Here is a 13,271-nt window from a genome sequence, read left to right as displayed (position 1 = left end):
GTCCGAGACAAAGTCAACCGGGTGTCCATGGATATGGAAGACGTGCTGCACCATAAACTGGGCTGTCTCCTGGCAGAAGGTAACTTAGGAAGAGGGATGAAATGGGCAACCTTGGAGGATCTGTCCACAACTGTCAGAATGGTGGTGTTGCCATCTGACGGAAGAAGCCAAGTGACGAAATCCAGAGAAATATGGGACCAGGGGCGATGAGGGACAGCAAGTGGCTGTAGGCCAGATGGAGCTTGCCGCGGAGTCTTGCTTTGCGCGCACACCATGCATGCAGCGACGAAGGCCGAGACATCAGGAACCATGGTAGGCCACCAGAAGCATTGACCGAGGAAAGCCAGGGTTCCGACGAGTACCAGGTAAGCCTGGAGGAGTGAGCCCATTCCAGGACCTTAGACCGGACCGCATCAGGCACAAACAGATGGTTAGCCGGGCCCCCTCCCTCAGGGTCCGACTGGGAATGCTGAGCCTTGCGGACCAGATCCTCAATTCCCCAAACAACAGAAGATGTTAAACAAGAGGCAGGGAGGATGGTCTCAGATTCAGAGGGAGTGGCAGAGGAACTGTATAGACGGGAGAGAGCATCCGGCTTCACGTTTTTGGACCCTGGGCGGTAGGAGATGGTGAAATTGAACCTAGTAAATCACAGAGCCCACCGGGCCTGCCTGGAATTAAGGCGCTTAGCTGTGCGGAGACATTCCAGATTCTTGTGGTCGGTCCAGACCAAAAACGGATGTTCAGCTCCCTTCAGCCAGTGTCTCCACTCCTCCAGTGTCATCTTGACCGCCAGGAGTTCTCGGTTACCCACGTCGTAGTTTCTTTCTGCAGAGTTAAGTCGATGGGACTGGAAGGCACAGGGATGAAGCTTTTGTCCTGGGCAGATTGCTGGGGCTGGATGGCCCCCACTCCAACATCAGAAGCATCAACCTCAATCACAAATTGATGGGTCCGGATGGATGAGGATGGGTGCTGTTGTGAACCGATGCTTCAGGTCCACAAAGGCTTTGTTGACAGCTGGAGACCATGTAAATGGTACTTTGGGAGAGGTGAGTGCAGAGAGGAGGGCCGCCAGGGTGCTGTAACCCCGAATGAAACGAGGGTAGAAGTTTAAAAAACCTAGGAAACGTTGCAACTGCATCCTGGACATGGGTTGAGGCCAATCCACCACTGCTTTCACCTTTCCAGGATCCATCTGGACATTTCCCTCAGCAATGACATATCCCAGAAAGGAGATGGTAGAGCAATGGAACTCACACTTCTTGGCTTTTATGAACAATTGGTTCTCCACGAGGCGCTGAAGGACCTGTCTGGCATGCAGAACATGTTCTTGGGCAGACCTGGAAAAAACAGGATGTCTTCAAGGTATACGAACACAAACTGGTTTAGCATGTCCCGGAGCACATCGTTTACCAGGTCCTGGAAGACAGCGGGGGCGTTGGCGAGTCCAACCGCATTACCGGGTACTCATAATGTCCTCTGGCTGTGTTGAATGCTGTCTTCCACTCATCTCCTTCGCGTATCCAAACCAGGTGGTAGGCATTCCGAAGGTCCAGCTTGGAATAAATGGTGGTCCCTTGGAGAGGTTCAAAAGCCAAGGAGAGGAGTGGTAGGGGGTAACAATTCTTAATCGAGATATCATTAAGACCCCGGTAGTCAATGCACGGACACAGGGTCTTGTCCTTCTTCTCCACAAAGAAAAATCCTGCCCCGGCAGGAGAAGCAGACGGACGGACAGCCCCAGTAGCCAGAGACTCCTCTATGTACACCTCTATGGCCTTGGTCTCCGGCCCAGAGAGAATATAACCTACCACGAGGTGGTGTGGTGCCTGGGAGGTGATCAATGGCACAATCATAAGGACGATGCGGAGGAAGAGGAGGTTGTGGTACTCTGTGGGGATAGTAGAGAAATCCGAGACTTGACTTAAGAAACACAACCCAGTTAATGATTGGACCACAAGTTCAACCCTGGGTTGGAGTCCGTTTTGCCATTCCCATTGCCTCAAAGCAGCGCAGCCTTCCCCGAGACAGCCTCCTCAGGGTTTAACTTCTTATGGCTGCAATCCCGTTAACGGGATGATATGACAACAGCCAGTGAAAGTGCAGGGCGCCAAATTCAAACAACAGAAATCTCATAATTAAAATTCCTCAAACATACATGTATCTTATACCATTTTAAAGGTAATCTTGTTGTTAATCCCACCAAAGTGTCCGATTTCAAATAGGCTTTTCAGCGAAAGCACCACAAACGATTATGTTAGGTCACCACCAACTCACAGAAAAATTCAGCCATTTTTCCAGCCAAAGAGAGGAGTCACAAAAAGCACAAATAGAGTTCAGTAACAGTCAGTAGAAACATGTCAAACGATGTATTGAATCAATCTTTAGAATGTTTTTAACATAAATCTTGAATAACGTTCCAACCGGAGAATTACATTGACTTCAGATGAGCGATGGAAAAGAGCTCCCTCATGTGAACGCGCATGGTGAAAGCATGGTCAGGTCATGGCAGACCTGACTAATTCCCCTCTCATTCGGCCCCCCTTCACAGTAGAGGCATCAGACAAGGTTCTACAGACTGTTGACATCTAGTGGAAGCCGTAGGAAGTGCAAACTCATCCATATCTCGCTGTGATTTCAATAGGATCTTGGTTGAAAATCAACCAGCGTCAGAATTCCCACTTCCCGTTTGGATTTTTTCTCAGGTTTTTGCTTGCAATATGAGTTCTGTTATACTCACTGACATAATTCAAACAGTTTTAGAAACTTCAGAGTGTTTTCTATCCAATATTAATAATATTATGCATATATTAGCAACTATGACTGAGGAGCAGGCCGTTTACTCTGGGCACCTCTGTGCACCTTTCATCCAAGCTACTCAATACTGCCCCTGCAACCATAAGAAGTTTTAAGCCTTAGCCCCACCCATCTCTTTAAGGGTTGTTTCGAGTGTTCTGTCCTAACAACAGCAGTCAAGCACCCAAGCTAACTGGCTAACTGTGGCTAGCTTGCAACCTACTTTTTTGCCACAAAATAGATAGCCAGAGCGAATTTACCAGCTACGTCTATCAACAGTTGTTGCAGTGACATCCTGAATTGTATTGAAATGGATACTTGCATAGTGGAGTCTTTTGTTAAGAATTGTAGCTAGCTAGCTAAACAATGAACAATAATCCCAACTCATGACGTTTCCATCCTGCATGAATCTATAGGTAGCTAACCAATCAGGTTCAATGTTAGCTAGCTAACATTAGGCTAGTGTTTAGAGCGTTAGGCCAGTAACCAAAAGGTTGCTGGATCAAATCCCGAGCTGACAAGGTAAAAATCTGTCGTTCTGCCCCTGTTCCCCGGGCTCCAAAGATGTGGATGTCGCTTATTGCAGCCCCCCACACCATTCTGATTCAGAAGGGTTGGGTTAAATGCGGAATACACATTTCAGTTGAATGCATTCAGTTGTACAACTGACTAGGTATCCCCCTTTCCTATAACAAGCAAAGCAAATGGCTTTGAAATATGAACAATATTACTACACAGATCATACACGTAACGTTAGCTAGCTAGCTAACAGTACATTTGAAATGAAAACGACTTTGACAAAATTTCAAATGTGTAATATCTGAAAATGTACCTAGCTAGACTGTCTTACGTACATGGATGGACCCTTCTCCTTCTCTTTCACAGATGCAATGGTTGCCCCTAGTTAGAAGATGTAATCCGGAGACAGGTGTTTTCTCCATCTCATTAGCTATCATACTCTAATAGATGGGTTCTTTTGCCCATCTTAATTTTTTTTTTTTATTGGCCAGTCTGAGATATGGCTTTTTCTTTGGAACTCTGCCTAGAAGGTCAGCATCCCGGAGTCGCCTCTTAGCTGTTGACGTTGAGACTGGTATTTTGCGGGTACTATTTAATGAAGCTGCCAGTTGAGGACGTGTGACGTGCCATTGGAACACAGGAGTGATGGTTGCTGATAATGGGCCTCTGTACGCCTATGTAGATATTCTATTAAAAATAAGCCGTTTCCAGCTACAATAGTAATTTACAAAATTAGCAATGTCTACACTGCATTTCTGATCAATTTGATGTTATTTTAATGGACTTTTGTTGTTGTTGAAAACAAGACAATTTCTATGTGACCCCAAACTTTTGAACGGTAGTGTATGTGTTATCCTGACTATCCTACCGATCCTTGACTTTGGCGATGTAATTTACAAAATAGCTTCCAACACTCTACTCAGCAAATTGGATGCAGTCTATCACAGTGCCATTCGTTTTGTCACCAAAGCCTCATATACTACCCACCACCGCGACCTGTATGCTCTCGTTGGCTGGCCCTCGCTTCATATTTGTCGCCAAACCCACTGGCTCCAGGTCATCTATAGGTCTATGCTAGGTAAAGCCTCGCCTTATCTCAGCTCACTGGTCACCATAGCAGCACCCACCCATAGGACGCGCTCCAGCGGGTATATTTCACTGATCACCTCCAAAGCCAATTTCTCTTTTGGCCACCTTTCCTTCCAGTTCACCCCCTGCTATATTGTGGATAAAGAGTTACCTGTCTAACAGAACACAGAGGGTGTTCTTTAATGGAAACCTCACAAAAATAATCCAGGTAGAATCTTGAATTCCCCAGGACAGCTGTCTAGGCCCCTTACATTTTTCAATCTTTACTAACGAAATGCCAATGGCTTTGAGTAAAGCCAGTGTGTCTATGTATGCGGATGACTCAACACTGTACACATTAGCTACTACAGCGACTGAAATTAGTGGCAAGGAATATGTTAGCCCTAAATATTTCTAACTAAAAGCATTGTATTTGGGACAAATCATTCACTAAACCCTAAACTTCAACTATATCTCGTAATGAATTATTTGGAAATTGAGCAAGTTGAGGTGACTAAACTGCTTGGAGTAACCCTGGATTGTAAATTGTCATGGTCAAAACATATTGATACAACAGTAGCTAAGATGGGGAGAAGTCTGTCCAAAATAAAGCGCTGCTCTACCTTCTTAACAGCACTATCAACAAGACCGGTCCTACAGGCGCTAGTTTTGTCGCACCTGGACTACTGTTCAGTCGTGTTGTCAGGTGCCACAAAAAGGGACTTAGGAAAATTGCAATTGGATCAGAACAGGGCAGCATGGCTGGCCCTTGGATGTACACCGAGAGCTAACATTGTATTCACTCCTTGTATTTATGAGAGGTATTGACATGTTGAATGCTGGCGCACAGCTCGGACACCCATGCATACCCCACAAGACATGCCACAAGAGGTCTCTTCACAGTCCCCAAGTCCAGAAGAGACTATGGGAGGCACATAGAGCCATGACTACATGGAACTCTATTCCAAATCAAATCAATTCAAATTGTATTAGTCACATGCGCCAAATACAACAGGTGTAGACCTTACAGTGAAATGCTTACTTATGAGCCCCTAACCAACAATGCAGTTTCAAAAAAATATGGATAAGAGTAAGAGATAAAAGTAACAAGTAATTAAAGAGCAGCAGTAAAATAACAATAGCGAGACTATATACAGGGGACCGATACAGAGTCAATTTGCTGGGGCACCGTTTAGTTGAGGTAGTATATACATGTAGGTAGAGTTATTAAAGTGACTATGCATAGATGACAACAGAGAGTAGCAGTGGTGTAAAGGGGGGTGGGCAATGCAAATAGTCTGGGTAGCCATTTGACTAGATGGTAGCAGAGAGAACATTCTATGACTTGGGTGGCTGGAGTCATTGACAATTTTTAGTGCCTTCCTCTGACACCGCCTGGTATAGAGGTCCTGGATGGCAGGAAGCTTGGCCCCAGTGATGTACTGGGCCGTACGCACTACCCTCTGTAGTGCCTTGCGGTCGGAGGCCGAGCAGTTGCCATACCAGGCAGTGATGCAACCAATCAGGATGGTCTCGATAGTGCAGCTGTAGAACCTTTTGAGGATCTGAGGACCCATGCCAAATCTTTTCAGTCTCCTGGGGGGGAATAGGTTTTGCCGTGCCCTCTTCACAACTGTCTTGGTGTGCTTGGACCATGTTAGTTTGTTGGTGATGTGGACAACAAGGAACTTGAAGCTCTCAACCGGCTCCACTGCAGCCCCATCGTTGACAGTGGGGGCGTGCTCGGTCCTATTTTTCCTGTGGTCCACAATCATCTCCTTTGTCTTGATCACGTTGAGGGAGAGGTTGTTGTCCTGGCACCACACGGCCAGGTCTCTGACTTCCTCCCTGTAGGCTCTCATCTTGTTGGTGATCAGGCCTACCGCTGTTTTGTCATCGGCAAATTGAATTATGGTGTTGGAGTCGTGCCTGGCCGTGCAGTCATGAGTAAACAGGGAGTACAAGAGGGGACTGAGCACGCACCCAAGGGGCCCCTGTGTTGAGGATCAGTGTGGCGGATGTGTTGTTACCTACCCTTACCACCTGGGGGCTGCCCGTCAGGAGGTCCAGGATCCAGTTGCAGAGGGAGGTGTTTTAATCCCAGGGTCCTTAGCTTATTGATGAGCTTTGAGGGCACTATGGTGTTGAACGCTGAACAGTATTCTCACATAGGTGTTCCTTTTGTCCAGGTGGGAAAGGGAAGTGTGGAGTGCAATAGAGATTGCATCATCTGTGGATCTGTTGGGGCGGTATGCAAAATGCAGTGGGTCTAGGGTTTCTGGGATGAAGGTGTTGATGTGAGCCATGACCAGCCTTTAAAAGCATTTCATGGCTACAGATGTGAGTGCTAAGGGTCGGTAGTCATTTAGTAACTGGTGCAAGCAGTAAAATTAGATTGAAAAAACAGATAAAAATACAACTTATGGAACAGACTGTGAAGAAACACAAACACAGGCACAGACACACAATGACATACGCACTATACACACACGTACACATGGATTTTGTATTGTAGATATGTGGTATTGGTGGAGTAGGGGCCTGAGGGCAAAGTGTGTTGTGAAATCTGTGAATGTATTGTAATGTTTTTTTAAATTGTATAACAGCCTTAATTTTGACCCCAGGCTACTGCCAACCGCTAATGGGGATCCATAATAAATACAAATACAAAGATTTCTTTAGGTCGGGGGCTTTCATCAAGGTAAGCATTTATTGGTGTAGCATCCTCCTATTGCACAGCACATATACGTCTTGGATATCAATCATTCAAAGTTGGCCTTAATGGGAGTGACCACATAATTCTATAAGAGTGACCTTAGTAAAGTATTTGTCATCGTCACTAGTTAACAAAAAGTCATAATTATGGCAAAACCCTGCACATATCCACAATTGATCTTCTTAAAATTAGATTTTAAACCTAACCCTAACTAATGAAGAGCCAAGTTGGCTGGAAGTGTCTGTGAACAAGATGAGGTGTAATGTGACTGACATGACTTGACTTTAGAGAGAGTATGCCATCCTTCAGCACAACGTCACCCTTTATCAGGATTTAACACAGATCAAAAACCTTTTCACACTTTTACAGTGTTTGTTTCATCACTTGTTGTACAAAATGACACAAAACACAGGTACACTTAATGTTTACTGCACTGGGCCTTTAACAAAGCAGCCCATAACAATGAAGTAAAAACACAGAACCCAGGGGATATTTTTCAGCTAAGCTGATTTTCTTTTTTATTCAAATGAAAACATCACTTGACAATGGAGTGCAGTAAGTAATACATTCTCAATATACAGCATGATATACAGTACCAGTCAAACGTTTGGACACACCTACTCATTCAAGGGTTTTTCTGTATTTTTACTATTTTCTACATTTGTAGAATAATAGTGAAGACATCAAAACTATGAAGTAACATATGGAATCATGTAGTAACCAAAAAAAGTTAAAGAAATCTAAATATATTTTATATTCTTCAAAGCAGCCACCCTTTACCTTGACAGCTTTCCACACTCTTGGCATTCTCGTAACAAGCTTCACCTGGAATGCTTTTCCAACAGTCTTGAAGGAGTTCCCACATATGCTGAGCACTTGCTGACTGCTTTTCCTTCACTCTGCGGTCCAACTCATCCCAAACCTTCTCAATTGGGTTGAGGTCGGTTGATTGTGGAGGCCAGGTCATCTGATGCAGCACTCCATCACTCTCCTTCTTTGTCAAATAGCCCTTACACAGTCTGGAGGTGTGTTGAGTCATTGTTGAAAAACAAATGATAGTTCCACTAAGCGCAAACCAGATGGGATGGCGTATCGCTGCAGAATGCTGCGGTAGCCATGCTGGTTAAGTGTGCCTTGAATTCTAAATAAATCACAGACCCATGTCACCAGCAAAGCACCTCCACACCTCCTCCTTCATGCTTCACAGTGGGAACCACACACACGGAGATCATCCGTTCACCTACTCTGTGTCTCACAAAGACTCATCAGACCAAAGGACAGATTTCCACCGGTCTAATGTCCATTGCTTGTGTTTCTTGGCCCAAGCAAGTCTCTTCTTATTATTGGTGTCCTTTGGTAGTGGTTTGTTTGCAGCAATTCGACCATGAAGGCCTGATTCACGCAGTCTCCTCTGAACAGTTGATGTTGAGATGTGTATGTTACTTGAACTCTGAAGCAGGTAACTCTGGGTCTTCCTTTGCGACTGCACAATTTTCCGCATTGACTGACCTTCATGTCTTAAAGCAATGATAGACCGTTGTTTGTCTTTGCTTATTTGAGTTGTTCTTGCCATAATATGGACTTGGTCTTTTACCAAATAGGGCTATCTACTGTATACCACCCCCTACCTTGTCACAACTGATTGGCTCAAACGCGTTAAGTAGGAAAAAAATTCCACAAATTAACTTTTAAGGCACACCTGTTCATTGAAATGCATTCCAGGTGACTACCTCATGAAGCTGGTTGAGAGAATACCAAGAGTGTGCAAAGCTGTCATGAAGGCAAAGGGTGGCTACTTTGAAGAATCTCAAATAACAAATATATAATTTTGATTTATTTAACACTTTTTTGGTTACTACATGATTCCATATGTGTTATTTCATAGTTTTGATGTATTCACTATTATTCTACAATGTAGAAAATTGTCAAATAAAGAAAAACCCTTGAATGAGTAGGTGTGTCCAAACTTTTGACTGGTACCGTATATGTATGAGGAGAGCGAGAGACCAGTCGGAGCCAGATCGTCTTTGTCCCTATTGGTTAAACTCCCACCCTCACTATAGGAAAACCTTTCATCACTCTCAGCTTTTACACACTCTGTCAAACCCAGTTGAATGGAGCTACAGAACCGTTGCATTCAGATTCAAGCTACAAACAGATCATTTTAAAGGAGTGCTTACAATCCTTGTTTGTTCCTTTGATTTAAAAAATGTAAATAAGAGCATGTTTGTGATTATTTAAATTTTTTATGGGCTTTAGGATGGAAAGTACACTTACAGTAGATATTACCTTTTGATCAACCCACAATAGTGTTCAATGCTCTAAACCACAGGAGGTTGGCGGCACCTTAATTGGGGAGGACGGGCTCGTGGTAATTGCTGAAGTGGAATAGGAGGAATGGTACCCCAGTCCCAGTACATTATTATGATTCATCCTCCCCTCAGCAGCCTCCACTGCTCTAAACCCAACCTGCTTCTCAAGGCCACTTCATACTCACAATACCGGCGGTTTTTAACCTGGGCTGGGTTTCCGATTCTCTACCCTTCTCCAGAAGTGTGCACTCGTTCACCCCCCATTCATTTAAAAGCATTGGATTGGTGCAAGCACGGCTGGAGAGTTTCCACCAACATATTCCTCACACCATTCCATCCTTTTAAATCCATGAGGGGGAGTGAATGGGCGCACACTTCGGGAGAAGGGTAGAGAATTGGAAATGTAGCCCCAGTGTCTCACAAGTAGACTATATACTGCACAAAATCATTATCATCCTCATCTCACTGTTCACTTTGTAGGGTAATGCTCTAAATTACATACACACAATTGAAATGTTATACTGGAGATCTGTTGTCTGAGTTTATGCCTCAGGATATTTGAGTTTTGAAGTCTGAACCAAACCCCTTCAAATTCCTAACTCACAGCCCAATAAGCTTCCCCAATGAGGTTATCTAACATATAACCAACTCTATAGACCCAGTGTGTTTGGTTCTGAGCCTGGGCAACTCACAAGTGTATCACAGCATATGAGGGAAAAGAGAAGAGACTCTCCCAAGTAGTAACAAAAATGAAAAAAAAAGTCTATAAATACAGTATAGTCATTTAACAACTTTCAAAGAAGTGGATCAGCAGCACGGTAAAGTCCCCCCCCCCCCCAAAAAACTCCACAGATCCCCTTCAATATTAAGGCACCAGATATCCTGTTGATGGTTTGGTCATTTGTTTAAGTGTTTGTTTGTATGTTTGTTGTTGTTTGGAGTCTGGAGAGCAGTCTGCTATCACGGGGTGAGCTCATTCTAGTGTGGGGGCTCTGACTTTGGGGGTTAGGGGGCACCTTCCCCCAGGGGAATTTTTCAGGTGTACTCAGACTTGCGAATATAGTTGGAGGGGATGTAGCCTCGCCTGCCCCCCGCCTCACCGAGCCACCACTCGCTGTTGCCGTTCATGTCCTCGAACTCCAGGATGCGGACACGCTGATTGGCCGAGATGCTCAGCTCGTTAGCACAGCGGGCAGTGAATGAGTAGATGGCATAGTAAATCTAGAATGAAAAAATGATTAGATTGTCTTCTGTTAACAGTGTCTGAACAAAGGAATAATGTAAAATTATAATATTGCATTCAAGATGGTTTCAAACAATTATTTTTTGAGGAATAGTTGAATACCTATTCCAACATAATAAATACACAACATAACTATTTATCAAATGACTGATTTATCAACAAACTCTTTATATACATTCCTCTACTAACAGACTTTATTTCGCAGTCCTATTGTAGGCCAGTCATACCTGATGCCCATCGAGCTCTGACTCGAGCTCAGGTTTGGGCTCCGCCTCTGGTTCAATGAACTCATCCCTTGAGTATGGGGACCTCCTCTGACCACCACCATCTCCATTCCGTTGGTACGAGCCAAGGGCCGCCTCAGTTGGGCCAGATCTCTGAGAAAGACCCAAACGGTTGTTTCTGTGCGAAGAACAAGATTCTGTCTCCGAAGAGTCAGACAGCTCCTTGTGATTGGTTGGTGTTGTTTTACTTGAGTCGAACGAGTCCCTGTGATTAGAGGACTGTCGGTAGGTGGGGTCTGTAATGTCTCTGTGATTGGGGGAGTTTCGGAGCGCTGGGTCCAACAGGTCCCGGTGATTGGAGGGATTTCTGGGGGAGTCTGCAGGATTGCGGTTTGGCGAGGGAGTGTCTCGGTGGGTTCTGCGAGAGAGGGTGGGGTCCTGGGTTAGGTCAAGGTTGGGGCGGGGTGAGGAGTGGCTTGTGTGAGGGGCAGTGGAGAAGCTGACGGCGGACGTTTCCTGGTTGAAGGTCAGCGTGCTGTTACTGTTCTGGCGGGAGAACACAGGGGATGAGCCACCATAGCCTGACTCATTGGAGGACTGGCTCTCAATGGAGACATCCGATTGGCTCCTGCGTTGGTTGTAGGGTTTCAGGAAGGAGCTGTACACAAAGCCCTTGGAGGCTGCAGAGAGAAAAAATATGAATTAATCACTGATCAGCAATCATGCCAATGAAGATTTGCAGGATTGTATTAATTTTCACACTATACGACACTAATCAATGAGTTCTACTACCACCAACCAACTTCAGTGTAAACAAAAATAACAAGTTACACTTTATTTTACAGTCTGCAGTCAAGGGTTTTGGGATCGAAACAAGCACGTACAATCAAATAAGTACGCAAAACTATCTATTGTTACCACATGATTTCGTAGAGTACGTACAGCCCCATTATTTCCCAACCAATATTCTCCATCTCAATAGCTCTGCTTCTTGTGTAGCACCCCATACCTACCCCCGTTATCGATGAGCCAGCGGTTGTTGCTGCCCATGGGGTCCTGCTGTTTGATGACGCCCACAATGTCTCCCACTAATATGGACACGTCCAACTCCTGGGCTGCGTTAAAGTTCCTTTCCGCCTGGAAGAGTTTCTCCGGGCCATACCGGGCCAACAGTCCCGCTCTCTGCTCATCTGTCTGCAGGATGTAGTTAGGCTAAGATATGAAGAGAGAAACAGACATTCAACACCATTAGTATATCATTATACTACTAGTCTTGTGGGTGGAACTGGCATCTAGGTAAGCAGAAACACTCACCGGTCCCTGCAACTGCTTCTTGGAGGTCTGTTTCTCCAGGGTCTTCTTGTCAAGAGGCTTGCGTGTGGAGGGTGGCAGGCTCTCTTGGCAGAAGCTGAAGCGCTGTAGAAGCTGGAGGACTCTACCATACTCCTCTTGGAACAATGATATCAGGTTCCCCTCATTGCCCCCAATGCATGATAACTGGAGCAAGAGAGAAACAAGAGAGAGAAAAAAGCAATAGACACTAGTTACTAAAGCCAGCAGTAACCCTTGTGTGCCAGTAAGACATTAACTAGAAATGAATGCAGATCCCATTCACTCAGCTGGGAGCAAGATCATTTATGCCAATAATGCATAGATGTGATACTATAATACCTCCAGCACTCTGCATTCCAAAGTTGAATTCTGAATATCAAGAATACAAAAAATATATATTGTATGTCGCAGTTCTCAATAGTTCCTGTATTGTCCATGCCTGTGTTGTCCAACATGTCCTGTCCTGAATTTGATCTGGAATAATCCCCATATGACATGCAGGGTTCAGGTCCCAACATAATGTCACCCTCTAGCGCACACACACACACACACACACACACACACACACACACACACACACACACACACACACACACACACACACACACACACACACACACACACACACACACACACACACACACACACACACACACACACACACACACACACACACACACTTACCTGTAGCAAAGGCTGCAGCTGGCCGAGCGTTAGCTTGGTAAAATCTCTCTGGGCCTGTGCAAAGGCTCTCACACAGCCAGTAAACAGGTCTTCAGCGGCACGATGAAACTTGGGCAGCTCGTCCAACAGCTGGGCATTGAGCGCCTCGTAGTTGTTGCGTGCCGCTTGCAGCTCCTCCTGGACGCGGCGGTCTTTGAGGCGCTCAGCGCGCTCCTTGCAGTTGTCGTAGTCCAGCAGCTTGTCAAAGCGCTTCTGAATGAGCTTGTGGGGCCCGGCAAACATGAGCAGAAGCTGGGTGAGAGGGAAGATGACCAAGGCTTCCGCTCGCTCCTTCTGCTTACACACATACACGCACGCGTACACACACACACCAC

General features: G+C 45.3%; 1 protein-coding gene across 2 annotated transcripts in view; it reads right to left on the bottom strand.

The window, feature by feature from the left end:
• Positions 1-10,245: 10,245 nt before the first annotated feature.
• LOC120060919 (dynamin binding protein) overlaps positions 10,246-13,271 on the bottom strand; it is a 115,233-nt gene continuing 112,207 nt past the window's right edge. For both annotated transcript variants that reach the window (XM_039010351.1, XM_039010352.1), the window contains 5 exons: positions 12,898-13,230; positions 12,196-12,378; positions 11,895-12,093; positions 10,885-11,561; positions 10,246-10,635 (listed from right to left, as the gene is read on the bottom strand). In XM_039010351.1, coding sequence (XP_038866279.1) covers positions 10,450-10,635; positions 10,885-11,561; positions 11,895-12,093; positions 12,196-12,378; positions 12,898-13,230 — 1,578 coding nt within the window. In that variant the 3' untranslated portion in view covers positions 10,246-10,449. The remainder of the gene's footprint in view (positions 10,636-10,884; positions 11,562-11,894; positions 12,094-12,195; positions 12,379-12,897; positions 13,231-13,271) is intronic.

The sequence above is a fragment of the Salvelinus namaycush genome, chromosome 16, assembly GCF_016432855.1.
Source record: "Salvelinus namaycush isolate Seneca chromosome 16, SaNama_1.0, whole genome shotgun sequence".
Classification (NCBI taxonomy): Eukaryota; Metazoa; Chordata; class Actinopteri; order Salmoniformes; family Salmonidae; genus Salvelinus; species Salvelinus namaycush.
The sequence above is the reverse complement of the archived record's forward strand: the minus strand, read 5'-3'. Positions and strand labels throughout refer to the sequence as shown.